At 42.0% G+C, this 25,348-nt stretch overlaps 1 protein-coding gene across 1 annotated transcript in view; it reads left to right on the top strand.

Moving 5' to 3' along the window:
- The window catches only part of LAMA4 (laminin subunit alpha 4), a 140,788-nt gene that overhangs the window by 38,999 nt on the left and 76,441 nt on the right, over positions 1–25,348 (top strand). The window contains exons 2-6 of the mRNA XM_079716722.1: positions 275–376; positions 9,369–9,493; positions 11,760–11,840; positions 20,854–21,068; positions 23,502–23,597. Of these exons, the coding sequence (XP_079572848.1) occupies positions 275–376; positions 9,369–9,493; positions 11,760–11,840; positions 20,854–21,068; positions 23,502–23,597 (619 nt within the window). The remainder of the gene's footprint in view (positions 1–274; positions 377–9,368; positions 9,494–11,759; positions 11,841–20,853; positions 21,069–23,501; positions 23,598–25,348) is intronic.

Raw genomic sequence — 25,348 nt, 5'->3', positions numbered from 1 at the left:
GGGCCGTGACTGGTCGGCCAACCTCTGCAGGAACCCCCGCCCCCAGGCCCCCCCCCGCCCCCGCCAAAAAAAGAAGTGAAAAAAGAGGCAGAAAAGATACATAAAGAAGATTGGATATACATCATTGAATGGTAGTATAAATAGTTCATGTTAGTATGTTCTGTAAAGAAATGTTTAGATCATTTACCAATCAGTTCCTCTTACTCCTCTCAGAAAATGATGGCCAAAATTGATCTTTTCGGTCATGAAGATGCTTTTGTTGTGTCTGTTTCAGAAATGCGACGCAGGATTCTTTTTTGCCCAGTCGGGAGAATGTTTGCCCTGTGACTGTAATGGTAATTCCAACGAGTGCTTGGATGGCTCTGGACTCTGTGTGGTAAGTCGGGGTCATCTATCACTTCTCACATATTGCATTGAGCCTTTGCATCTTGGGTGGGGATAAAATATTCTTCCTGGATGTTTGAGCTACCTAGGAGCAAACTGCTAATCAAGCTTTCTTTTTACCTTTCACTTTTCCTGTAAAACACCTCATATAAACTGCGTATGACTGTAAGGGGTCACCAAGGTGTATGTCTGAATGTGCGTGTGCCCCTAGCAGTAACTGCCCCACCACCCTTGGCAGCTGGTTTCTTGCTAACGGCCATTGGAGATGGGCTTGAAAATAATACACAGAGGAGGAAATCATCCATCCAAATTCCTCTGTAATAGTACAGTTTGCCATATGTTTGGCTTCACTCCACATAGACCAGGAGAATAAAACAGTTGTTTCATAGCCAATTTTACAACCTAAGATAGTCAGGTCTATAGATCAAAATTTGTTTAAAAAAAAAAAAAAAGGTTTAAACCAAATAGCTAATAAAAATGAAAGCTTTGGCATTATGGTCTTTGTAACTCTGTAATCAAGCCCCCAAAGAATTTTTTTTTTCTTAACTGAAATGAATTTTCCAATAGACAGTGAAACATGATAGAGATTTATGAAGGAGAATGAGAAAGCTTTTAGCAAAAGTACGTGCTACGTATTTCCCATTTTCACTAAAGGGACTGACAACCTAGTGAAGATGGGGATTGAAATATTTACCAGAAGTGACTTCAGTAGAGGTCGTAGGAGGCGTTTTTAAAGACTTATGCCTTAAGATCATGTTTTCCTTCATGAGCGATACTATTACACAGCAGTATAATAGTAGAAGTTCCCGTGAGGCAAAGAGTCTTTCCAAAACTGCAAGAATATTTTTGCATAAACTGCAAGAATACTTAAATATACCTACCTACCTCAAAATTAGCATAATTGTCTGTATTAAGCAGATAATTTTGATTATAAGTGGTCTTCAAGGTGTGTACTTGAAGGTGTTATTTTACTCATGTATTACATTAAGATGCAAATTAGAACGTTTCCATTTATTTTAAACCTAACAATTCACATTTTTCTAGGGACAGAATTAAGTTGCAAACACTAAACGTTGCTAACTCTTTGTAGTGTTTGTTTAGTCCTGATGTTTCTGTTTTCCCCTTCCCCCATCTTCTTAAATAACCATTACATCCAGGATGCCCTCTGTAGCAGTGTAGGCACCCGCAGCTGCCAAAGCCTACCCCTTTCTAATGCTTCCATCTCCGGTTTCCTGTTATTTTAATCCCAGTGACATTTGAAAAGAAAATCCCATGGATGCACTTGAACTAATAATGTACATCTCTGATAATTTGACCAATTAAAGGCTCTTTGTCATCTAGTTTATTTAAATATAAGAGAACAGGGACTGGCCAGCCCATCAGCTGCTGTTAGACAGTCAGTAAGATGGAAGACTGAAATAAATTAAAGGGGAAAAATGTCCCTCCTGCTAGTGCCTATGGAGGGCTATGACAAAACTACTGCTTGTTACAATGACCTGGTCAGAATAAGAGCTATCATGCTTTTATCTTTGACCTGGACTTGAGCTTCTGAAGGGGGCAGTCATCACGTGATTCCTTCATAGCTCCTGGGGCATACAAAATTCTAATAAAAGTTTGGGGATGGGCTAGGGTGTAAACATTTATATGCGCACTCAGGGAAGTTGCCGATCTTCCTGCAGTTACTTTGTTCCAAGATAGAACATTAAAAAAAAAAAAAAGAAAATAGCCATCTTACTTCTCAGCTCCTGCCCTGTAGCCCCAGCTCCTTGTCATAGTTCAGGGAGCCAGAGAAGACACAGCGGCTCCACCTGAACACCTTGCAATTCACTGTGGGCACCAGAGTTTCAATCAGTTCTTACAGTTTGCCTGGCCTAACTCATTTCTCCCATCTCCCATAAGCAACCAAAAATAAATGGCCTTCTTTTATTCCGTTTTGTTTTATTTTGAAGGCTTGTAATGCCTCTGTCTTATCTTCCCCTCTTTGTTTCTAATTCTTCCTCCATTCCCATGATCAATTTCAATTGGACCTTATATTTTACAGACTGATTTTAAGGAACTAAGCCATTTGACAAAATATATAGAGTAAACAAAGTTATCCTACCATTTCAGACATACCAAAAAATCTTAAGAGATTTCTTCACAAGAGGAATGCCAACTCTTCAAATGCAGAAAGGTGGCTAAGTGAACAGTGGATTAACTAATGAAATCCAGTATGCATTGTTTGTCTTTCCAAAGGGCCACTTTGCATCTTATCAGAACCGGGGTGCACTGGGCAGGGTTCTCAGTGGAGTCAGCTAGGCAGAGACTTAAAGGCCAGGCAACTCCAGTGGGCATGGCAGACTCTCTAGGAAAGCTCCCGAAAGAGGCATGAGAAAGGATTTAAGGTGTAGAAACAAACAGAAGCAGACAGATGGCTAGTGATAGGAATGCCTGGTTACTGATAACCTATAGTTTATCCCCCGATCTAGAGGCTAGGTACAGAGAACTAAGAAGAGACCATGACTAAGGCCAGTTACCATCTAAAGAACTGGTGCTTCATCATTAGGAGAAAGCGTGGAGCCCACTGACCAGAACTAGAGTGGAGAAAATCTGACTTGAAGTTCACCACTGGCACGGGCTCCTCAGGTTCCTTTTGATTAAGCATTGGTGTATCTGTTGATTTCATTTATCCACTTAACAAGCATTTTTTGAGTACCACTTATGTGCCTGGCACTATTCTAGGATCTGGATTAAGTGCTTTCCACTGTGTGGACTGAAGGGCTGTAGGGACAGAACACCTACTTGATAATGCTTGTGGACGTGACCAACATAATGAAGTTCAAAGTATGAGGACCAGGGGCGCTTTAGAAACACATGCAGAGACCCCCACCTGCTCAGTGACAATCAAAGAAAAAAAATTAAAAGATTTTGAGGTCTGTGCCAGCATTTCAGGAAAAAATCTAAATCTGAATGAAAAGATTTGGATTTGAAACCACTAAATAACTGCAAAACATAATTGAAATCTAGAAAGAAAACCATCAAGCTGTTAAGGATTCACATCTGGCTGGTAGAAATGTGGACGGACTTTTATTTTCTTCTTTTCACTTTACAGTATACCTGCCCAAGTGTTCTACAACTGCCTGTAGTAATTTTATAATTTAAAAGATATTGATATTTAGATGGACTTCTACCCCACCTAAGCACAATGGAGAAAGGGAAGTCATTCAACATATTGAAGGCTAAGGAATTTTTTATTACTCTCAAAGCCTACTTAAAACCTAATTCAGGAAAGCAAAGATATTACATTTCTAATTTTTGTAGACACTAGCATTTTTCTCCTGATTTTCAAACTGTCCTTTGTGTATTAGGCCAAAATCAACCAATGTAAGTCCCTTTAAGAGTAAGCATATGTGATGGATAAAGCAACACCCTTATTAGATGTCCAATAGAAAGAAGAAATTGAGTAATAGGGAATTCTTTTTCCTGTTTTACTTACAACTATAAAATTGGTATCTAAATCAAGTGCATAATTCTTACATTAAAATTTTGACAATTTTCCAATCTGTTGCAAGCTTGGAAAAACCAAATTTTGCAAACAGTGATTGATTTGGTTCCATGTTAGCTAAAGTTTTGACATAAAGTCGTAAAATTTGTGTGCAAAGGATTTTAAGGATGGCTAGCTCTGTGGAGTCCCTTGTTGCTTTGTGCCCCCAATGTAAGAGTATGATGGGAACCAAATACAGATAATAAGTTCTCTATACATTGTTTTTTCCTTCTTTTCTCAACCCGGAACATGTTCCTCCTCTTGTATTCCCCACCTCAATTAATGACAGCACCATTCTGCCAATTCCTCATGCTTAGATGTCCTAGATGCTTCATCAACTGCCTTTTCCTCTTCACCAGTATTCAGCTGAACGCCAAATCCTGCCAGTTCAACCTAGGAGAGGGCCTCCTCTGTTCTGTGCCATCCCACTGTCTTAATTCATGCCCATAGTATCCCTCCCTGACCACTAGTGCAGCTTCCCAACTACTCATTATGCCCTGCTCCAGACTCTCCTCCCCCTAATCTGTCTTCCTCACAAGCAATGGAAACATATTTTAAAAACACAACCTAATCAAGACATCCCCCTTTCTAAAATCCTTCAAGGATTTCTATTCCAGACCCACTGAGCTTCTTCTCTCTGCCACCTAAACTAACTCTATACTTTCACTCTCTGTGTCTGAACTTGTGTTTCCCTGTTCTCTGCCTGGGATTTCTTGCTTATCCTTCAAGGCCTAGTTCAGATGTCACCACCTCCATTAAGTCTTGTCTTGCTTTCTCAGGAAGAGTAGACCCTTTCCCTTCTTTCTGACCCATAGCAGAGTCATAGCACCTAGCACACTATATTCTTCTCAGTTTACCTCTCTGTTTTTATCACAACTTACTCAAAGTGAGTTATTCAAAGGCAGGAACTGGGTCTTCCTCATTGTAGTAACCGTCACAGCTCATTGTCTGTCATGATATCAGCTTAATCCAGGTTTAAGTGAATGAATAACAAATTAACTTAAAAGCAAAAATCTTTAATATTATAATTTGAGACTGGGGTCCCCTTTATTTTTTTGTTTTTTTTTTTCTTTTTTCGCTGTACGCGCGCCTCTCACTGTTGTGGCCTCTCCCGTTGCGGAGCACAGGCTCCGGACACACAGGCTCAGCGGCCATGGCTCACTGGGCCTAGCCGCTCCGCGGCATGTGGGATCTTCCCGGACCGGGGCACGAACCCGTGTCCCCTGCATCGGCAGGCGGACTCTCAACCACTGCGCCACCAGGGAAGCCCTGGGGTCCCCTTTATTGCAGTAAAATGCACTGTCTTGTTATTCTAGAGCCTTAGGCTTGGGCCAAGTGCTGAGTAACTAGCAAACAGTGCTACCGACATGAGGTGTTTCCATCTAGACCCTTGCTTCTCAAGTATAGTCTAGACCAACAGCACTGGTGATACTTGGGAGCTTGTTAGAAATGCAGAAACCCAGGCCCAACCCAGGCACCCTGAACAGAATCTGCATTTTCACAAAATCCTCAGTGCATTCTGTGCACACAGGTCCGAGAAGCTCTGATCTAGACAGAGCAGCAGTTCTCAAACTTTTTTGTCTCTTGAGCCCTTTACACTCATTAGAATCACTCAAGGTGCCAAAGAGCTTTTGTTTATGTGGATTATACCTGTTCATGTTTACTGCATTTGAAATTTAAAAGGGAAAATTTTTATAGTATTTTCTTATTAATCTATTTGAAAAGAACAATAATAAATCCATTACATGTTAACATAAACAGTATGTTTTTAAAAAATATAAACATTTTACAAATTGAAAATAGCTTTCATGTCTGGCTTAATGGAAGGCAGCTGGATGTCATATCTGCCTCTGCATCAATCTGTGGTGATATCTCCTTGTCACGTAGCCTCAGGAAAACCCCACCTTACACACATGAGAAATGAGAGTGCAAAAGAGAAATAAAACCTTAGTATTATTATGAGAATAGTTTTAACTTCCCTGGACATATTTTGAGAACCACAGGACTAGATAGACTGTAGTCACGCATGAAGCCTGTGACTAGCCACTAACCTGATGCTTTTAGGCTTTCTTCCCACGTTATGCTGGTGCTGTGGCCCAGTCGTTAAGAGATTCCATTTTTCACATGAAGGAGACACAGCTGGTGCCCAAATGTCATTCCTGACACTTAACATGCAATTGATTACCTAGATGTAGCTTTCTTAACCACTGGCCAAAAATTCAGGGTGCTTTTTTCATTTTTAAGTGGGGTCAGTTTCATTAAAAAATAAATTTGTACCCCACTCCAACAACAGCGTACTATTTATTGTTGTCATTTTTCCTTTCTGTTTTTTAAATGGCAGAGCAATGAAGGTAAAGGATGTTTGCAATCTCAGAGTAAAAGATTTTCAGAGCTAGAAGAAACCTTATAGACCGTCTCAGCTAGATCCTCGTTTTACAGACAGAGAGACCCAGAAAAGTCGAGTGACTTGCTCAAGGTCAACCAGCTAGAAAAAGGAGGAGCTAGGGAACTCTGTCCCTGCTGCCAGCACTATCCCTGCCAATCTCCCAGAATGTGCCTCAGTTGCCTTTTAGGGAATTTCATAACTAAGTCTTTAAAAGAAGGCAGATGACAAGAGTCAGTGTTCGCACTCTGAGCGTTTAGAGGTCATAGTGATTTGGAGGCTTTTTGCCCTTGAGGGTAATTGCTTCCTGTGGCTGCCATGGAAGAATTAGTGCCCTGACAAGGAATCCAAAGCATCCATCGAGTCGTAAGGTGACAGAATTGAGAATTGGCTCATTTTTGCAGCTAAATAGGCTCTTCAGGCATGAAGAGTGGTCTAACATCTTACAACAGGCTTGTTTTCTTCTGCACAGATAGGCTTCATCTGTCCAACAAGGACTCAGACAAGTTTGACCCCAGTCTAGAGCTGCCCTGACAGATTGCTTATGGCTTAGATTCCTGGTAGTTGGATAAGGCTCGTTGGTTTTCCCTGGGATGAGACATTGCCACCAATTTTTTTTTTTTTTTTTTTGCGATACGCGGGCCTCTCACTGTTGTGGCCTCTCCCGCCGCGGAGCACAGGCTCCGGACGCGCAGGCCCAGCAGCCACGGCCCACGGGCCCAGCCGCTCCGCGGCACGCGGGATCCTCCCGGACCGGGGCACGAACCCCCGCCCCCCGCATCGGCAGGCGGACTCCCAACCACTGCGCCACCAGGGAAGCCCTGCCACCAATTTTGAGCTGGCTTTGGGTGCATGTTAATTTCCTTTACTTGCTCCAGATGCTAATTCACCCTTTCCCACTTTTTCCTTCATTTTTCTTTCCAACAAACATTTACTGAAGGTTGACTTAGCACTTGATACAGCATTAAGAACAGTGAGGGAAATATGTTAACATCCTGTTGTCTGCATATCATACTTTATTTTTCAGTTTCTCTTCTGTCAGGTGGTCTGAGCTAACCTCTTATCAATAATTCTATTCTGTTAACCTAATTCTAATCAGGACCCAAAGACTGTCCACATCTAATGGCAGATCAAATGCCCAAAGAGCATTCAACCATGATAGCTGTGGCCCACATCAGGATTCCTCCCTTTTGTCTAGTGTGTTGTACTTGATATGAAGCTCAAACTGTTAGTAAAACAGTCTGACACTTTTTAATGCAGTCATTTTATGACTCTTTTGGGAAAGAAGCCTTTTCTCTAACACACTGGAGAAGCAGTATAATATGGGAGTTTCCAGCCCAACCTCTGGAGCCAGATTGCCTGAGTTCAGATCTCACTTTTGAGACATGCCTACCTCTGTGTGACACTGGGCAATTTACTTAACCTCCCTGTGTCTCTATTCATTTGTAAAATGGGGAAAAAATAGTAACTTACCTTAGAATTATTGTGAGAATTAAATTAGTTAATCCAGATTAAATGTTTTGAGCAGGACCTCACTATTATTTTGAACCTCAACATAGAACATAGAGCCAAAATAACAAACTCAGAGTTAAGTTTCCAGTCACTCCGCCTTGCCTTCCCCAAGATTCCTCCACAGAGCCCTCTTTAAAAAAAGTTATCTGTTGAAGTTCTCATGCATAGATGTTACTAAGGGAATTGCTCAAACAGGAGGGTGCCTCTTCAATGGCGTTCTAATTCTAACAGTACAATTTTTCACTGAAAAGCCTATTCAAGCTTTATACACTCTGGTGAATATAGATGTCTTCTTTACATCTTTGAAAATATCGTAGTGCTACTGGCATTGCCTTGTGCAGTCCAGTCATGTCTAGTTGAAGAAAATATCAGTAGATTCACATCACTGACTCTTCCAGAGGACTAGTGAGAAATTAATCCATCACCTCAACAAACAGCTGCTGAGTACAGACTCCATTCAAGTTAATGACAGTAAAATGCTGAGAGACTCAGTGTGGAGGGAAGTGCTGCTGAAGCTCGGAGCTGATGATAACAGTACAATGTGGGCAATGGAAGGAGAGAAGGATCGGGGAGGGGGGCATCAGGAAGGAATCCTGAAGCTCTCAAGCCCTGGTGCAGATCTTGAATGATAAACAGACATTCTAGGCAGAAGAATCAACTGTTTTGTGCTTTTTATCCAATTATCCCCACCACAAATGGAAAAATCACACAATAAATCTTACTATTTTTTGTATATCATTATGCAAGATATCAACCCATTAGCAGAATATTCTTTATCTACCTTCTACTCCATTTATGCTTTATTCAGACACATTTTGTTCTTCCAAGCCCATAAATTTTTTTTAATATTTATTTATTTTATTTTTGGCTGCGTTGGGTCTTCGTTGCTGTGCGCGGGCTTTCTCTAGTTGCAGCGAGCGGGGGCTACTCTTCGTTGCAGTGCGTGGGCTTCTCATTTCAGTGGCTTCTCTTGTTGTGGAGCACAGGCTCTAAGCACACGGGTTCAGTAGTTGCAGCATGTGGGCTCAGTAGTTGTGGCGCACGGGCTTAGCTGCTCCGCGGCATGTGGGATCTTCCCCGACCAGGGAACGAACCTGTGTCCCCTGCATTGGCAGGCGGATTCTTAACCACTGGGCCACCAGGGAAGTCCCAAGCCCATAAATTCTTAAAGTGTTCCCCCTGGTGCTTACCCCGGTGGATTTGTTTTTTCATTTCATATTTATTCCAAGTCAGTAAACTGATGCTTCTAGGATGTCCAGAGTTTGATCATTCTGATTATCATTCTGAATTGAAATGAGTAACTGAAGAATTATCCCCTCTTCACACAAACTCTGAAGAGAGTCCCCAGGCTGCTAGTGCACACGCAGAGGTCATCCCCATTGTCCACACTTTGTAGCACTGACTGGGGCCAGCGTGGCTCCTTTGCGCTGACCAGGACCGTCGCACACCATCTATTTTGTCAGGCCTGACATCCCCTTTGCTTGAACTACTGCTTGATTCCCAGATTTGCTGTGTATAAAGTTTCTTACTGTGTCCTTGTCAGTTTTCTTATCTTTTGTCTTACAGCACTGCCAACGGAACACAACAGGCGAGCACTGTGAGAAATGTCTAGATGGTTATATCGGAGATGCCATCAGGGGAGCACCCCGCATCTGCCAGCCGTGCGCCTGCCCCCTGCCTCATGTTGCCAAGTAAGTCTTAAAGGAAGATGGTCTCTTCTACCACTTATCCGCTTAGTTTTTCTTTCTTTTTTTTCTCCCTATACAGAGTTCTAAGGTTTTTCCACAGTCAAAATTGAGTATCTCATGTTGCAATGAGACTGGAGAGATATAGGAAAGTTTTCTAGCCTAAATCCACTTTCAGGAAAGCTTAAGCACTGCAGCATAGGTGATGACTCTGTTCCCTAAATATTGGGGGTGGGGTACGGGGCACATCACAAAAGTCAATGAAGCTTCCCAAGTTTTATAATCAAGACTAGTCTCATCTTTTCTTGGCCATCCCTTGACCTAGAGAGATCACAACTGGTGATGCCAACAGACATTATAATTCGTCATTTTCAGTGGTAGTGTTTCTCCTGCTCCCATGGAGCAGACATTTTCAGACATTCCACCAAGCATGGAATCTGAATTACCTTTGAAAGTTACGCAAGTTGAGCCTACAGACCCAGGAGTTGGATCTCCAGATATTACAATAGCCATGTCAGAAGGCAAGGAAGTGATGCTTGAGGGAGTTTTGCAGACAAAGAGTGCTGAGTCTATTTTCCTTTAAGTTCCCTGAGGGTTTTCCAAGAACAAAAGACTCCCTTCCACTTGGAGAGGGCACCGTGGTTATTAGTGTGGGCTGAGAAAGGTGCAGTGTTTTCATTTCCCTAGCCCAAAACAGACTTTAGCCTGAGCAAAATATAAACAATTAATGCTGATGGAAAACGGAAAAGGAACCCTCAGTGACTCTACTGCCTCTGAGTCTCCCTCCACCAAGACCAATAGTCACACAGCTATTCCCAGGGACCATTTGCACAGAGCTCATTTATTTATTTTAGGGTTGGCCAGACATCCTCCATGTCTACTAATAATTGCTCCAAACAAGGAAAATGTCATCTGTTTGAAACTGTAGGACATTAGCTCAAAGCAGACAACTCCAGGCAGATATTTCATTCCTTCAAGCCATGGGTGGGCTGCTGGGCGGAACATCTTCAAAGAAACATGCATGTGGGTTTCTTCATGTTCTGGACACTTAACTGATAGTGTTTCTTTAAGTAGGCTGAGGAATAAGAACAAGCAAAATAAAGGGTAAATGAACAAGCAAAATAAAGGGTAAATGCCAAAGAAATGTAATTCATTGGAATGTTTTTAACCAAACTGTTAGAGAAAATAAATTGTGTGTACTGCCTTTCACCGAGAAGCACATATTGTTTTCTGATTGATTTTATAAATATTTTCACACAAAGCAAGCATATCCATTTGTTTTCCTCCAAAGACCGTTAGGTCTTTGCTGGTACATGCAGGAATGTGAGAACAGCAGGTCTCACTCAATGGATTGTACAGTACCTAAGCCAAAACTAATTTAAAAGTCTTAAAAATTTTGTACACCCCCCTCATGGGGGTGGATTCATGTGTCAGTGTAGGTAGAATTTTCAAAACATATGGATAACAATATTCCATTTCCCTTGCCTTCATAATTAAGATAGGTATTTATTCTGCGGAAACAATATATTTATTTATTTTCTGTCCTGTGTCCTAATTTTTATTATCAAAAAAAAAGAAGAATCAAGAGAGTGGGTTTCATGAACGAGAATCCTTTTACTATGGGTCCTATTTCTTGCTTGAGTACTTGCTTTATGACTCTTATCAGCTGAGCCAGTCCCTGCACCCTTTATTCCCAATCTTTAAGGTACACATGAAAGAAATTAAGGTTTTGTGGAGATTATAAAGCATAGTTTAGAATTGGTTCATGACCTTGAAGAGTGAAAGACAGCTAGTGCAGAAAAAAAGAGGGAAACTTTCAAGTGAATACACAGAAAGTGGTAGGAATAAGAGAAAATTCTCATAGAAATCTAAAATCACAGGTAAAATTTACTTATTTTACTCTAGCTTTAGGATATGTGTTTTACACTTGCATTAAAAAATACATACATATATATTTATACACACACACATACACATATACCTGATGTTCTGGAAATTCCCACTGTTTCAAGTAAAAATAATAAAGTGCCTCTATGGAAAAATAAATGAGGTAGACATGGGAAATGGTGTCACCAGTGGTGTGTCACTTTCTGTCTGAGCCTGATAGTCTGAGCTCTCCTGAAAGGAGGAAGATAATTTAACTGAAGCAAATGATTGCACCCATTTGAACTTGAGGGGACCAAGGTAGAGACGATCTAATCAAAATCAAAAGTTAAGACAGTCTCTTCAGTGATGTATGGAATTGACTTCTACTATTCTCTTTCAATTCCAGTTTTGCAGAATCCTGCTATAGGAAAAATGGAGCTGTTCGGTGTATTTGTAAAGAAAACTATGCTGGACCTAACTGTGAAAGGTAGGCTACTGAAAGTCACCATGTGCTATGGGGGTCAAAGGAAACTTACTGTTTCTTACACTCATCAGCTCTGCCATGCTCTCGTTCAGTAGGTCTTAAGAAGAGGGAGTGGGAGATAGCATTTCAGAACCCCTTGGGGGAGCGTTGCCAAATCCCATGCCTCATATACAGCTGTGAGAATGCTCCCTAGGCATCCAGGGCTACATCTCAGGATAAATGGGCAAGGAAAGAGGAAAAATGAGTATGTGTATTTTGAAGAGATTCTCTAGATGGTTTTGGTAACAATCCTCTCTCTCTCTCTCTCTTTCTCTCTCTCTCTCTCTCACTCACTCACTCTCACTGAGAACCAGTAGTACAATTAATGTCCAAAAGAGAGAGAGAAAGAGAGAAAGTCTTCTTCAGTGATTCCTTTTTTATCAGCTGGTCAGTTATTAGAGTGATACATTGAAAAAAAGCACAAACCTATTATTTAACCTATTCTTTATACCAGCTCCTCTCCTGAAAAGTAAACTAATTCCATGAGTTTGGATTTTCTGAATCCCTTTTTGGTATTTACACCTAACACTCTTTTTTAAGTTGCTTTGGGCTTTGCTCAAACAAGAATGGCCTTGGCAAGCAAGGGTGCAAGACTCGCACTGAATGATTCCTGGCAAGACGTTTCCCATCCTCCCTCAGCTGCTCACAGCTTTCTAAGACAAAAGTGCTTTCACTGAAAGAGTCTCACAGAGAGGCCTTCTTATTTTTAACATAAATGCCATAATATCCTCCCCACTGTGTTTAGGCAGTGAAATGATGTGTGGTGTCCTCAAGACGGGGAGGGAAGGGGCAGAAGGGACCGGTCAGACATGCAGTCCCACGTCCCCACATCCGCAGCGCGCTCACTTCACCACAGCACGCTGCTTACGGCCGTGCGTGGGGCTCACAGATTCAGCCTAGGGCTCAAAAGGTAAACCTTAAATACCATCTCATTTCCGAGGAAAACACCCTCCATCTCTAAAAGTGTAGCTCTGGAACTCTTTTTAAAAAGCCACAGTGTCTGTGGTACGTAGAAAAATCTCTGTATTTTGAGGGCATTGTTATTGTGATTATTAAATGTGCAAAATGTGGATAATTCTTTTGCTAAAGAGCTGTGGAATTTTCCCCCATTTTACTGTAAGAGAAGAGGGAAGTAAAAGCTGAGGGACCATATGAATGTCATCCTTTAGGAGGGACTTCTAGAGATGATAAGATGACCTTTGGCTAATTAATTTTGGTGACACGCTTTTTCTGTATTTCCTTATTTGGGGACCCAGGAACAGGAGCCACCTGATTTATTCATTATCTGGCTCAGTGGGGGTGAGAGGATTGTTCATCAGCCAGGGAGGGAGATTTTTCTCCTCAGTGTCTGAGGTTTAACTCAGTTTAGTCGGATAAGGATTGAGCAATATTACCAGCTAATGGGTGTTGTATGGCTCCTGAAGGGGAATTAATGGCCTTAAATAGAGTCCTGCTGACCAAATGCAAGTTCCTCCAGAAGTGAGTAATCTCAGCCCTAAGGGCTCAGTCCTACAAAATCACACAGGGGTGCGGATTAGGGTTCTGTCAGTGAGAGTGGGGGGCCTGGCACAGGACATCATGCCCACCTCACACGTGGCATTGTAGATGATAAATCCCCTGGCCCACATCAGAGACTCCTGGAACCTGCCATTAATCAGCAAGGCTCAGTCAGATCTGCTGCTTAGCCTGGACCTGGATTGATAGGATGGAGGAGAGAGCACTAGTTTGTGAAGTGGAAGTACAGTGTTGAGATGTTGCATCAGCCTGGCTGAGTCTGTCTCTCAGCTGTAGCCCTTTATGATCCTCCTGGGCAAGTTATTTGATCTCTAAGTGGCTATTTCCGTCTCCAGAAAGGAAAATATGAAAATACTCACCTCATAGGACTGTTGTGAGAAATACTGTGAAGTTTTTAATATGGCACCTGGCACTTAATAAATGCTCAATAAAAATTAACTGGTGGGCTTCCCTGGTGGCGTAGTGGTTGAGAGTCTGCCTGCTGATGCAGGGGACACGGGTTCATGCCCCGGTCCAGGAAGATCCCACGTGCAGCAGAGCGGCTGGGCCCGTGAGCCATGGCCGCTGAGCCTGCGCGTCCGGAGCCTGTGCTTCGCAACGGGAGAGGCCACAACAGTGAGAGGCCCGCGTACCGCAAAAAAAAAAAAAAATTAACTGGTAACAGTACGAGTCATTGTGCCTCTTGTCCTGTTGCCACTGCTGGCATGGTGTGTGCTTGGGACAAGCCTGCTCATTTCCCTGAATCTCGGTTTCCTTAGCTAGAAATAGTGCCCTTTATTGATTGTTTCCTATGTCCTCTCTCAGCCTCATAACTACCCTGAGAGGAGGCCGTATTTTATCATTTTGCATATGAGGAAACTGTGACTTATCTAAAGTCACATCACTGCTAAGTGGGGGAACCAGGATTTGGAAAGTTTGGCTTAAAAATCTGGATTCTTCTCCCATTCTGCTTTTCCCGAATGTCTTCTAAGAGTCTCCTATTTTAAACATTGACAATTAATGAATTAGATGAACTTCTGATATGGAGGAGAAAAATGGTTAGTCTGTTAAGTAGATTCCCTTTGACAGGAGGCTGCATCTACGAAGGTGCTGGAAGTAAGCATCCCTTCTAAGGCCTTTCATCTGCATTGGGGGAGGATCACTTTGAGCAACTTTCTTTTCTCCTTCTCTTTCCCATCCACCCTTCCTCTCACCCTGTTCTTTTAAAAAGAATCCACTGAGGTCTTTTGCATCAAAAATTGACCTGACAATCCAGGTAACTTTTTCAAAATAGAAATGACCACACAAACAGATCGGTGGGAAGGGTAGGGATGCAATACATCTAAGACATGTTCTCTTGTCCTCAATGAAGTCAAGGCTAGGGAGGAGACAAACCTAAAAACCATTCATTGCAAGACAGAAAAAATGAAAAGCTAAAGAGAAGGCAAGCAGAGGCTCTTCAAAAGCGTAGTGAAAGGAGTGGTTTCCTTCCCATAGAGGGGCTGGATCATCCCACAGGAGGTGACCTTAACTGCTTTTGATTTGTTTGACTCTGGGACTGAGAGGGGGTTTCTGTTTTGAGTTGAATCATCAAGTTGTTAAATTGTCCCAATTAAACTTCATCTAATATGTTTTCAATGAATTTGTAAACTCAGATCTCTCCACAAGATCGTTCCAAAATATGCAGCTGATTTGCATGGATATCTTATCTCATTAGTTCAAACAAGAACACTCTGGGTGTTTCTGTACCTAAAGATCATTTAATCAGGGGTGATTTTCAAGTCTGACTGTGTGTAAGTATCTCCTGGAAACCTTTGGATTCCCTAGCCCTCCCTCACCCCTCCGTGCCCCACTGAAAAGAGACCTCTCAGGTGAGGCCTGGGGACCCATATTTTGATTCCCCATTGGGTTCTCAGACCAGTCCTCTCACTGACTTGTGAACTACTGCTCTATTTCAACCTTTAATACCACACCCACAAAATACAAAACAGTGATTCTCAAACTGGGGCTCAAGAGCCACTGACTGGTGTCCTTGGAAATATTCGTGGAGGTTCATGGGTTCTCAGTTAGTATTTTCTTAATTTTGTGTTTCATTTCAGTGATAATCTTGAGAAAAAAGTTCATTGAAACATGTTCTGGACTTTCTGAAGTACCATTTTATAATAAAGGGGGATCTATCTGCCTCAGAGCTGAGGAGAAAATAATGGCTGATGGTGTGTCAGTGAGACATTACAGACAACTGGAAGCCGAATGACATGACAGTGAGGCACACAGAGTCATGACATAGCACAGGGCAGGTCATGCATGCTGAACTCAAACAATCCTCTACCACATCACATTGCAAGTAACCATTCAGTTGCAACGACATCATCCATTGCCTTGAATTAATACTGTTAATTTGAATTTGATCCATTTTATAGTTTCGTTTTATTTGGAAAATTTATCTTGGTTTTTCAAGATGTATACAAGTCATAGACATAAGGAGTTACTACTTAGTTTTATGTTTGAAATATTTAAAGGTAATTTAAATGAACACTGGAAGTGATATTCTGTATGAATGTTTTTCTTTTCACAAGGATCCATACTACATACAATTTTGAGCAACACTGGTCTAAGCATAAGACATGAGCCTCTTCTAGTACTGCGCAGAACAGCTCAAAACACGCTTGTCTTCCCAGTAAGGTCCATGTTACTTAGCCTGCTCTGGGCCCTGCCTGTCTCTTCCCAAAGTCCTTTCTCACCTCACAATTTAAACTCCCCATGCTGGACCTGCTGCTTTTAAAATCCACCAGGTCAACTGTAGAGCTTACCACATTTTATTACATTTAGATGATGATCATGATGATGATGATAAAAATAATAACATTTATTGAGTGCTTACTCTATGCCAGGCACTGTTGTAAGCAGTTCACTTGCAATGATACATTTAAACTTCAAAAAAAAATCCTATGAGATACCATTTTCATCCTTATTTACAGAGAAAGAATGTGAGACACAGAGAGGTTAAGCCACTTGTTCAAAATCAAACAATTTTTAAAAATCTCATTGAAATATGAGCTTCTCAGCAGAAGTAGCATTTATTTCTCTATCTATTCTTCCTCCATTGCAATGTCTAGAACATTGTAGGCACTGAGTTATATTTGTTTCAATAATACTTTTTTAAAACTTTTTTTACTAAAAAAACCTGGAATTTTTATTGTTCCTTTAAGAAGGCACGATGTAGTGACAAGAGTCAGTTATTTCTTGCCCCATTTGATCCCCCACTTCCCACCCCATGCCTGGAAAATCAAAGACCCAGAATTGAATAGAGGTTGCAAATGGAAGTCATCTTCTGATGCAAATAATTAAAAATGCACAACCAAATGGACAGGAGTTTTGAATTCTCATTCTCATTCCAGAATGACCTTCCCTCTGCTCCTAAGTAGTACATTTTAAAGATGAGGGACCTGAGACTCAGAGCCATGAAGAGACTTAATCTAAGGTCACACAATTGACCCTCAATGTTCAACGCAAAGTTTTCAGTTAATAAACATATATGATGTCAATGCCTTAGTATTCCACATTGTCTCTTGCGGCAGCTTTAACAGTGTACCTTCATCCATTCAATTCTGCAGGGGATTGAGAGACATGCTAAAACCGTATGAGGTTTTATCATGTGGATCTTATTGCTTAAGGATCAGGAAAGAAGAATGGGGCAAATTAAAGCAAATTCAGGGAGACCTGAAAATCCTAACAGGAAAGGCCGAACATAGTATCATCAGGGACGATGATGATGGTGATGATAATGATTTTGATGATGACCTTGATGTTAGAAAACAATAATAAAGAGGAGGAAGAAGAAGAAGCAGCTAACATTTATTGAGGCTTATATTATGATTCAGGGCTTTAGTCTGATTCTTTCTGCAGGCGTCAAGTTTTTCAAACTTAAGGTATCAGCCCTGTTATCTGTATAGAATTCTTATTACTCCCTACTCTCTGCCCTGCCCCATTTCTGGATTCTTGCCCTGTGACCTGGAATGGGTTACTTATATTTTCCTAGCCTTAGCTCCCAGTCATTCGTAGAGAAGTAGAGAGCATTTATATGGCACCTACTCTGTAACAGGTGCTTTTTTTTTTTCTTCATTTAATTTAACCCAGATGACAGCTACAGAGTGACATCCCCCCCAGAAAAGCTTCTATGCCACCTGGGCTGGGAATTTTGGCGCCTTTGATAAAGGCATTCACTAAGAGGTATATGGCCTTGGGAAGAGAAGAAAAGGAGAAGGAGCAGAGGAGAGGGAAAGCACTACAAAAATTCCCAAAATAATAGTTTTTGGTCAAAAGCATTTTTTTCCAAAAAAGTATCTTTTTGTTTTCCATTTTTCCCAAATGATATGATCACTGACTCAAATGACAAAGTTCGTATGTCACAGTTCTTTCATTTACACTGTAAATTTATCAGCTCTATTTTCTCCAAGTGAATGAAGTCATTAATAAAGCTAGAAACAAGATTATGGAAGAAAATAAAAGTGCACCAGTACTGGGTACCCAGGCTCCAATGCTGACTCTAAATCCGACTCCTTGTCCTTTTGTATCCTTTGTATCCTTTGTAATTTGCTCTTCGAGGACAGGAATTAGGTGTATTAATAGATAGCATTTAATTACTCAACTATTATATCATTAATGGACTTATTAGTTAACTCATTAACACCAGATTTGTGGAGTGGAAAGAGCATAAGCTTGGAGTCCCATACGATGCTTGAGCCCTGAAGCAGTGAACCAATTGTCCAGCTTCTCCATGCTGTAGTTTACTCATCTATAAAGTCAGGGTTAGAGGGTCCCATGAGTACAAAACCTTCGTGTGCTCATTCTATAAAATCTGTAGGGTTGAAGTTGGGACTGTGACTTCAGAGTTGCCTCTCAGCCTACCACCAAAAGATATTCTTGAAATTCAAAGTAACTCAAAGTAGGTTTCCACTGTGGTTGAGATTCTGACTAGTAGAAGACCAGGGGACCACCTATGGAGATCAAATACAGTGGAATTAAACAGAGAAAAGAAAGCAACTGGCATCTGGCTTCTGTGAGCTTGGACAAGTCTGTTCACTCCCAGACCTCAGGCTTCCCAGGTGCACACTGAGGTGGCAGATCTGAGTCCCATTTTAATGAGCCTAAGTATCTAATATTCTGTTTGGTGAACTGCGGCACAGGATAGAAATTCAGTCCAGCCATGTGTTCCATAGAGGGATGATTTATGCTGACTTGGGGACAAGAGGGCCTGTGAACCAAAGGTACAAAGACATAAGTATGAATAATAAAATTTATCGAACATTTCCTCAGGGGGATGTCTCTTTGTGGGTTGTGTGGCACTTACATTCATTCTTATCTTTTTCATAGTCCTTGACTTCTAGAGTTTGTATAATTATGCCTAATTCTTTTCCTGTTCTTTCAGTGCATAGGCTATGTGTTTTTCCTCTTCCTGTCTCTTTGTGCCTTACACAAAATAGACATGAATTGTCCTTCTGTTGGATGAATTCACTCATTCATTTATAGCAGCAGCAGTGTGGTCCAGGGTAGAGCAAAGGAAAGAACATCAGGGTCAGAAGGTCTGGGTCTTATGCTGTCACTTCCTAGCTGTGTGAGCCTGGAAAACCAAAGTAGCCTCTCAGCCTCGGAATGCCAGGCCTGCGTGCCCTACTTCCCAGGTGTCTGTGGTAACTAAATGAACTTACCTGGGTGAAGTCATGAGACACATTGCAAGTGATTGAACATACACCATCATTACAACTACATCAAAAAACTGAGACATAGGAATAAAACCTGGAAAAACATATGCAAAATATTGAACAGTGATTGTTAAGGTCTTGGGATTACAGATGTGATTTTTTTTCATTTCTCTATTTTTCAAATCTTCTGAATCATGATTCTTTTACTTTAAATGGAAGCATTTAAAAAGGTGGTGTCCTATTATTGCTGGCTGGGTCTTATTGGTGTCCTTGGAAAGTCTTCTCTTCCTTTCCTCTCCCAAGGCATAGGTTCCACCCCAGGCCCTCCCACCCAACCCTGGTCTCCCATTCCAGCCCAGAGTCCATCCTGAACTCTGATGCCAACACTGGCTTCATTCACCATCACTTTTATCACTCAGAAACCTTTACTGGCTCTCTTCTTTTTCTCTCTCATCAAAACTAACTCCTGTGCCTGACCTTCAGTCCCATGATGGTGTGACTGCACATTCCTTCCAGCCACTCCCAAAGCATCTTCAGCCCACCTTAGCCAGTCTTCAACACTGATTTAGGTCCATAGCAGAGAGGGGGCCACAGCCAGCCAAAAAGCGTGTAGTTTGCCTCAAAAAGTATTCTTACAAAGTTTGAGCCAACCTTTAAAAACTGAGATTTCACATAAAAATCCGAATTTCAACTTTTTCCTTTAAAAATAAGATCTGACAGCACAGATCCTTTATTCCCTCAGGGCTACAGTATAGAAACAGTTGATAGGAGCTGAGAAGCAGCTACCCCCTTAGGTGGGGCCTGTGGGCCCATCACTCAGAGCAGGGCCTCTGCTGGCTGACAGGTTACCTTTTGGAAAAAATAGAGAAAGGGGCTTTTCCTCTGGTCAGAGGCAGCCCCCCCAGAGTGCATAGCTTGGCAAGGCCAGCAAAGGCTGGAAGTAGTTCACCCTCTGCTCTCCACCTGGGCTGGAGTCTCTCATTAAGGCCAGCTGGCATGACCGTAGGCCTCAGCTCTGCCTCCACAGCAAATGCAGTTAGGCACCTGGCCTCTGTAGGCTCATATATCTGAAACATACAGAATAAAGGCCATCTGGCCCCAACTCTGTTTATCTGTGGTACTCCCAGCTCTGCCCTCTGCTTTGTCTCTGCACTGTCTTCCTTCAGTCACAAGATGGCTGCCAGAGCTAAGCATGCTGCCTGCCTCTTCATTCACCTGCAGAGGGAGAGAAGACCTTCACACAACCCTCAAACAAGAGCCCTGAGCTCCACTCCAACTGAATCACTCCTGAGCCAAACCATTTCAGCCAGGACAATGCCAGGCACTGGTTGGCTCAGGTTTAGGTTACCAGAACAATTCACTATGGCAAGGTAGAATGCATACCAGTGTTTCTCAGTAAAGGTATTACTAACATTTTGTCCAGGACAGTTCTTAGCTATGCCCTAGTGGCATATCTCACGGCCAAATGTAGCATATCTAGTACCACCATCGTATGCCAGCTGTGCACCCCAGTCATTGGAGTGACCAGAAATGCCCCCACCCTGGTCATATCCAGACACTCCTGCACCTGAAGGTCTCGCCGAACTGAATGGGCTATAACACGATGGGGAGGGGTAGTTCCTTAAAAACAAAGTCTGGTCCTATTAGGAAGATGGGAGAGTGGGAATTAATTCTGGGAGAGCAATACACAAATATCCATTACACTTTCTTCTAGGTAGGAAAGAAGATAAAAAGGAAGAAAACTATGGATGCTAAATTTTTAACATGTGATTCCCCTTCAGATGTGCTCCTGGTTACTATGGAAACCCCTTGCTGATTGGAAGCACCTGTAAGAAATGTGACTGCAGTGGAAATTCAGATCCTAACCTGATCTTTGAAGACTGCGATGAGGTCACTGGCCAGTGTAGGAATTGCTTACGCAACACCACCGGATTCAAGTGTGAACGCTGCGCACCTGGCTACTATGGGGATGCCATGAGAGCCAAGAACTGTGCAGGTACAGTTCTGTGCATGCTGCAGCAGCTACCCAGCCGGCACATGTGTGATAGGAGCAGGGTCTCTGTCAGTGCTGGATTTAGATGAATTTATCTTGGGGAAATATTGCAATTACCCCCTTGACACTTTTCCAGGGCAATATAGGAATGTGCATCCCATACTTCTAGGGGTAGGTATTTTTATCAAGACTAATGTAGCTTAGCTCATGGGTAGAATGAACCATGAGACACTAACACTAGTGAACTTCTGTCTTATCATCTTTATGTCCTTCCAATTTTGATCAAAGAAGTAAATCAGACTTCCATAGATTACCTGTCATTGACCAGAGGACTGAATGAAAGTTTGCATGTTTGACATCAGTTTTCTTACTCTGCAAGCTATGTGTCTCTTTTTAGTTACGTTTGGTAAAATCAACATTTCAGTGAAATAGATTAGCAAGCCATAGGTAGTTTAATCATCCCCCTATTTCCTCAAATTATCAGAGTAAATATTTCAGGGATAATATAAGAAATCTTCCTGGTCAGACTTCAGTTAGACTGAAAGGTACAAATTTTACTCAGGATTTCTCCAATCCATTTGCCTCAGAGAGTGAAGCTCTTCAGAAGAAAAGTTAAATTGCCTTCCTCTAGGACTAAAGGGAGGCTGAGACTGAATATTCCTTCTCTTATGTGACTTTGAGGGGAAGAAGAGTGAGGGAGAGTTATTGTGCTCTTGTGGCATGCTTCAATTGGAGATTCTCTCACTGAAACGGATTTCCACTTGAAGAGATTTTTAAGAAGTGGAGAGTTTGAAATTGAGAAGGAAACAAATATGATCTGCAGAAGTCGCAATACAAGTAAACATGTCTCCAGGAAAGCTATGTGCACAGAAGCATAACCCCGAGAATAACAGAGTGGAGAGAGGAGCTCTGTGCCCAGTCAGACTAAAGAGAGAGAAAGTGGGCATCCGAAAGAGTGTTGGCAAAATCAAAGACTTAAACATTGACATCCTGATTCTCAAAATATCGACTCATATCAGTATGTAAACTCATGTTTAAGTTACAGAGATGCAGATCAGTCTTAGAAAAGAAGCTGATGCTAGAAGCAATAAAGCATGATCTTGCTGAATTGTTTAATAAATCTACATTTTGTGGAACATTAAACAGCCAAAATGTAATAAATGTATGTTACCCTTGAAGCTAATTTTTTATGATTATTCTGTAAAGACAGTTAAGAGGTGGGAGGAAATTCACAATTCCATCTTATTGCTAGCCTAGATAGCTTAAGAAATCCTTTGTAAATATTAAAAATTAATCTCCACTCCAGAAGCAGCCACATAGCACAGGGAGATAAGCTCAGTGCTTTGTGACCACCTAGAGGGGTGGGATAGGGAGGGTGGGAGGGAGATATAGGGATATATGTATATGTATATGTATAGCTGATTCACTTTGTTATACAGCAGAAACTAACACACCATTGTAAGGCAATTATACTTTGATAAAGATGTTAAAAAAAAATTAATCTCCACTCCAAAACTCAGTGGAAAATGAACAGTCTGGTGAGATTGGGGTTTTGTTTTTGTTTTTTTCCAAAAGGCATTCTTGAAAATTTTCGGTAGATTAATAATGGGCTCTCAGATCTTCTAAATTCATGTAAATATGGTCCTAATTCTTTCCACGACATTGTTGCTAGCTATCTCACTGATAGCTGTCATTTGGAGGTTTGGAGTCAGTCTTGCCAAGAGTCAAGCACTGTGGGACCCAAGAATCGCTCTTGGGTCTCCTCACTCACACCTGGCAGTAATCAAACCTGGAGTTGGATTAACTGGAGAATTTGACTGTGATGAAAGGATGGCTTTCAGATTCCAGCTGAATGATGGACTCTGTGATCATTTTGTACCTTGTGAAACTGACCAGGAGCTCTTTGGACTGAAGCGGTTGCAGAGTCATGTCAGAATCTCAAATAGTTGGGAAAGGAATCCTAGAACATTTAGATTTACTTTTGCCCCAGGGTCACCTTTGAAAATCTCCCTGAGCTGGGGCTTAATTGGATGAGAGGAATAATCACTAAATCATGTATTCCACACGATCTTAAGAAAGAATATAATTAATCCCCATTGAAGAATTATATACCGATAGCCAGTATTTCTACAAACCACAAAAACATTGCCATATTTTAGGCATTAAGAAATGAATCCCGGGCCTCCCTGGTGGCGCAGTGGTTGAGAGTCCGCCTGCCGATGCAGGGGATACGGGTTCGTGCCCCGGTCTGGGAGGATCCCATATGCCGCGGAGCGGCTGGGCCCGTGAGCCATGGCCGCTGAGCCTGCGCGTCCGGAGCCTGTGCTCCGCAACGGGAGAGGCCACGACAGTGAGAGGCCCGCGTACCACAAAAAAAAAAAAAAAAAAAAAAAAAAAAGAAATGAATCCCTAATCTCTTGTTTTTGTTTCCCACAGTGTGCAGTTGTGGGGGAGGCCCCTGTGACAGCGTAACCGGAGAATGCTTGGAAGAAGGTTCTGAACCCCCTACAGGCATGGACTGCCCAACCATAAGTAAAAATAACAGTACATGATTGACTAACCCCACTTTCTCTAATGTGCTGCAGGTGTAGGATTAAGAAAAGCTATGCAATACTCCCTCTCTAGAAACTGCCTGAGTCTCACCCTTGGCTTTAACCCTGTCTGTGCCTCAACCAAATGGACCCTAAACAAAAGACATTCAGTCCACTTGATTCCAAAGGGCAGATAGGTGATTTACATTTAAACAGCTCTATTTTAGAAAATTTATTTTATCAAGTCTTTAAGTTCAGCGTCTTACTTAGTAGGTAAAGGCTAAGTTGGAAATACAGTTCCCAGTGACTGAGTTCATTTTAGCTCCTTTTTCTATATTATCTCTTCAGGTCCTCAGATAATGTAAACCACAGACTACGCTTTACAACACTGGGGAAACTGAGATGCCAAGAGATTTAAGTGGCTTTTCTCAAATCACTCTAAATCTGAAGTGGCACCAGAAATATAATATTCAGGCCTTATGAAATGGAGCTGCCTTCTCTCTTTCCTGCCCCTCTAGTTATTCAAATCATGAGTATTCCTAATGGTGCAAGAACCTGCTGAAACATTTCAAAACAAATGCCCAGACCCGGTGCCAATGACTTCTCAAACATCCTTCAAGCCCTTAGCCTAGAAAAGTCCATGATTGATTTTTTTAGAAGGATTTAAGGAAAGCTTTGCCTTAGGAAACCTTCTATCAAGAAAGTAACTAATATATGGCTTTAGGTAGAGTGGTTTAAAGACTGCTTTAATATTAGATATCCCCTCCCCCAAACAAAAGTATCTTGGCCGCTCAGTCCCTCTAGGCACAAGAGATTAATATTACTGAAGGTGACATAGGATGGGAGGCACAAGCAGGACAGAGTTTATACACTGACAGCATAGGTGACCCCCTAAGCAAGGTCACTTTAAAGACATCAGTGTGCCTGCTTGACCCTACGCATCTTTTCCACCAGCCTGATGTACGGGCTGGGGAGCCATTCCTTTGAGAGAGCATATGAGGAAGTCTGCATTGAACTTCAAATAACAAATTAACATATTAACAACCATTAACACTTTAGTCTCCATTTATCAGTTCTCTAGAAGAGAGTGCAGTCTGGGGGAAAGAGATTGGGAACAGAAAAGTTTCGAAGGGTGTCCTTTGTGTGTGTGTCACAGGAGGGCGCTGGGTCCTGGGGGTGATGACAGTGGTCAGAGGAACTCAAACGTGAAATGCAGGAAGCAGGGAGAAACTGCCACCTACCTAACCATGTGTGCAGGTTCGTCAGCTATCAGGGAGTGATATTCGCAAACAGTTATGTCCTGCAGACCTGCTTCTGCTGAACCATTCATCCCGACAGGAGGTCGGGCCGTGGGGAGGCGCTGAGACATCCCTGGGGTGAGGTGAAGGCATTAAAGCCTGAATAGGCAGTAAGAAAAGCTGCTAGGAGAGGGGGAATGCCTGGCACGTTCCATCTTCACTAGCTGGCACCAAGCAGAAGCCCAAAGCCTGACATGGAGAGAGTCATCCCAGACAGCTTTCCTACCACCAAAGAAAAGTGGAGAGAGGGTTCTCCTTTGCCACCCATCTCTCAGATGCCTTGCCCTTTGTGCTTCCTTTCTTTCTCAGTTCAGCCTTTAGTGTTCACATTAACCTAATTTTCAGTTGCATGTGTTTGTTTTTTTGTTACGTTTTAAGTGCCCGATGTACACTTTGGCTCATCTTAGGACCTACTCTGTTTTGAGTGTAAGGACTAGTTCCTGGCCCAGAACAA

Source organism: Hyperoodon ampullatus (assembly GCF_949752795.1).
Source record: "Hyperoodon ampullatus genome assembly, chromosome: 12".
Classification (NCBI taxonomy): domain Eukaryota; kingdom Metazoa; phylum Chordata; class Mammalia; order Artiodactyla; family Ziphiidae; genus Hyperoodon; species Hyperoodon ampullatus.
Note: the sequence above shows the minus strand (reverse complement) of the source record. Positions and strands in the feature narration are given on the sequence as shown.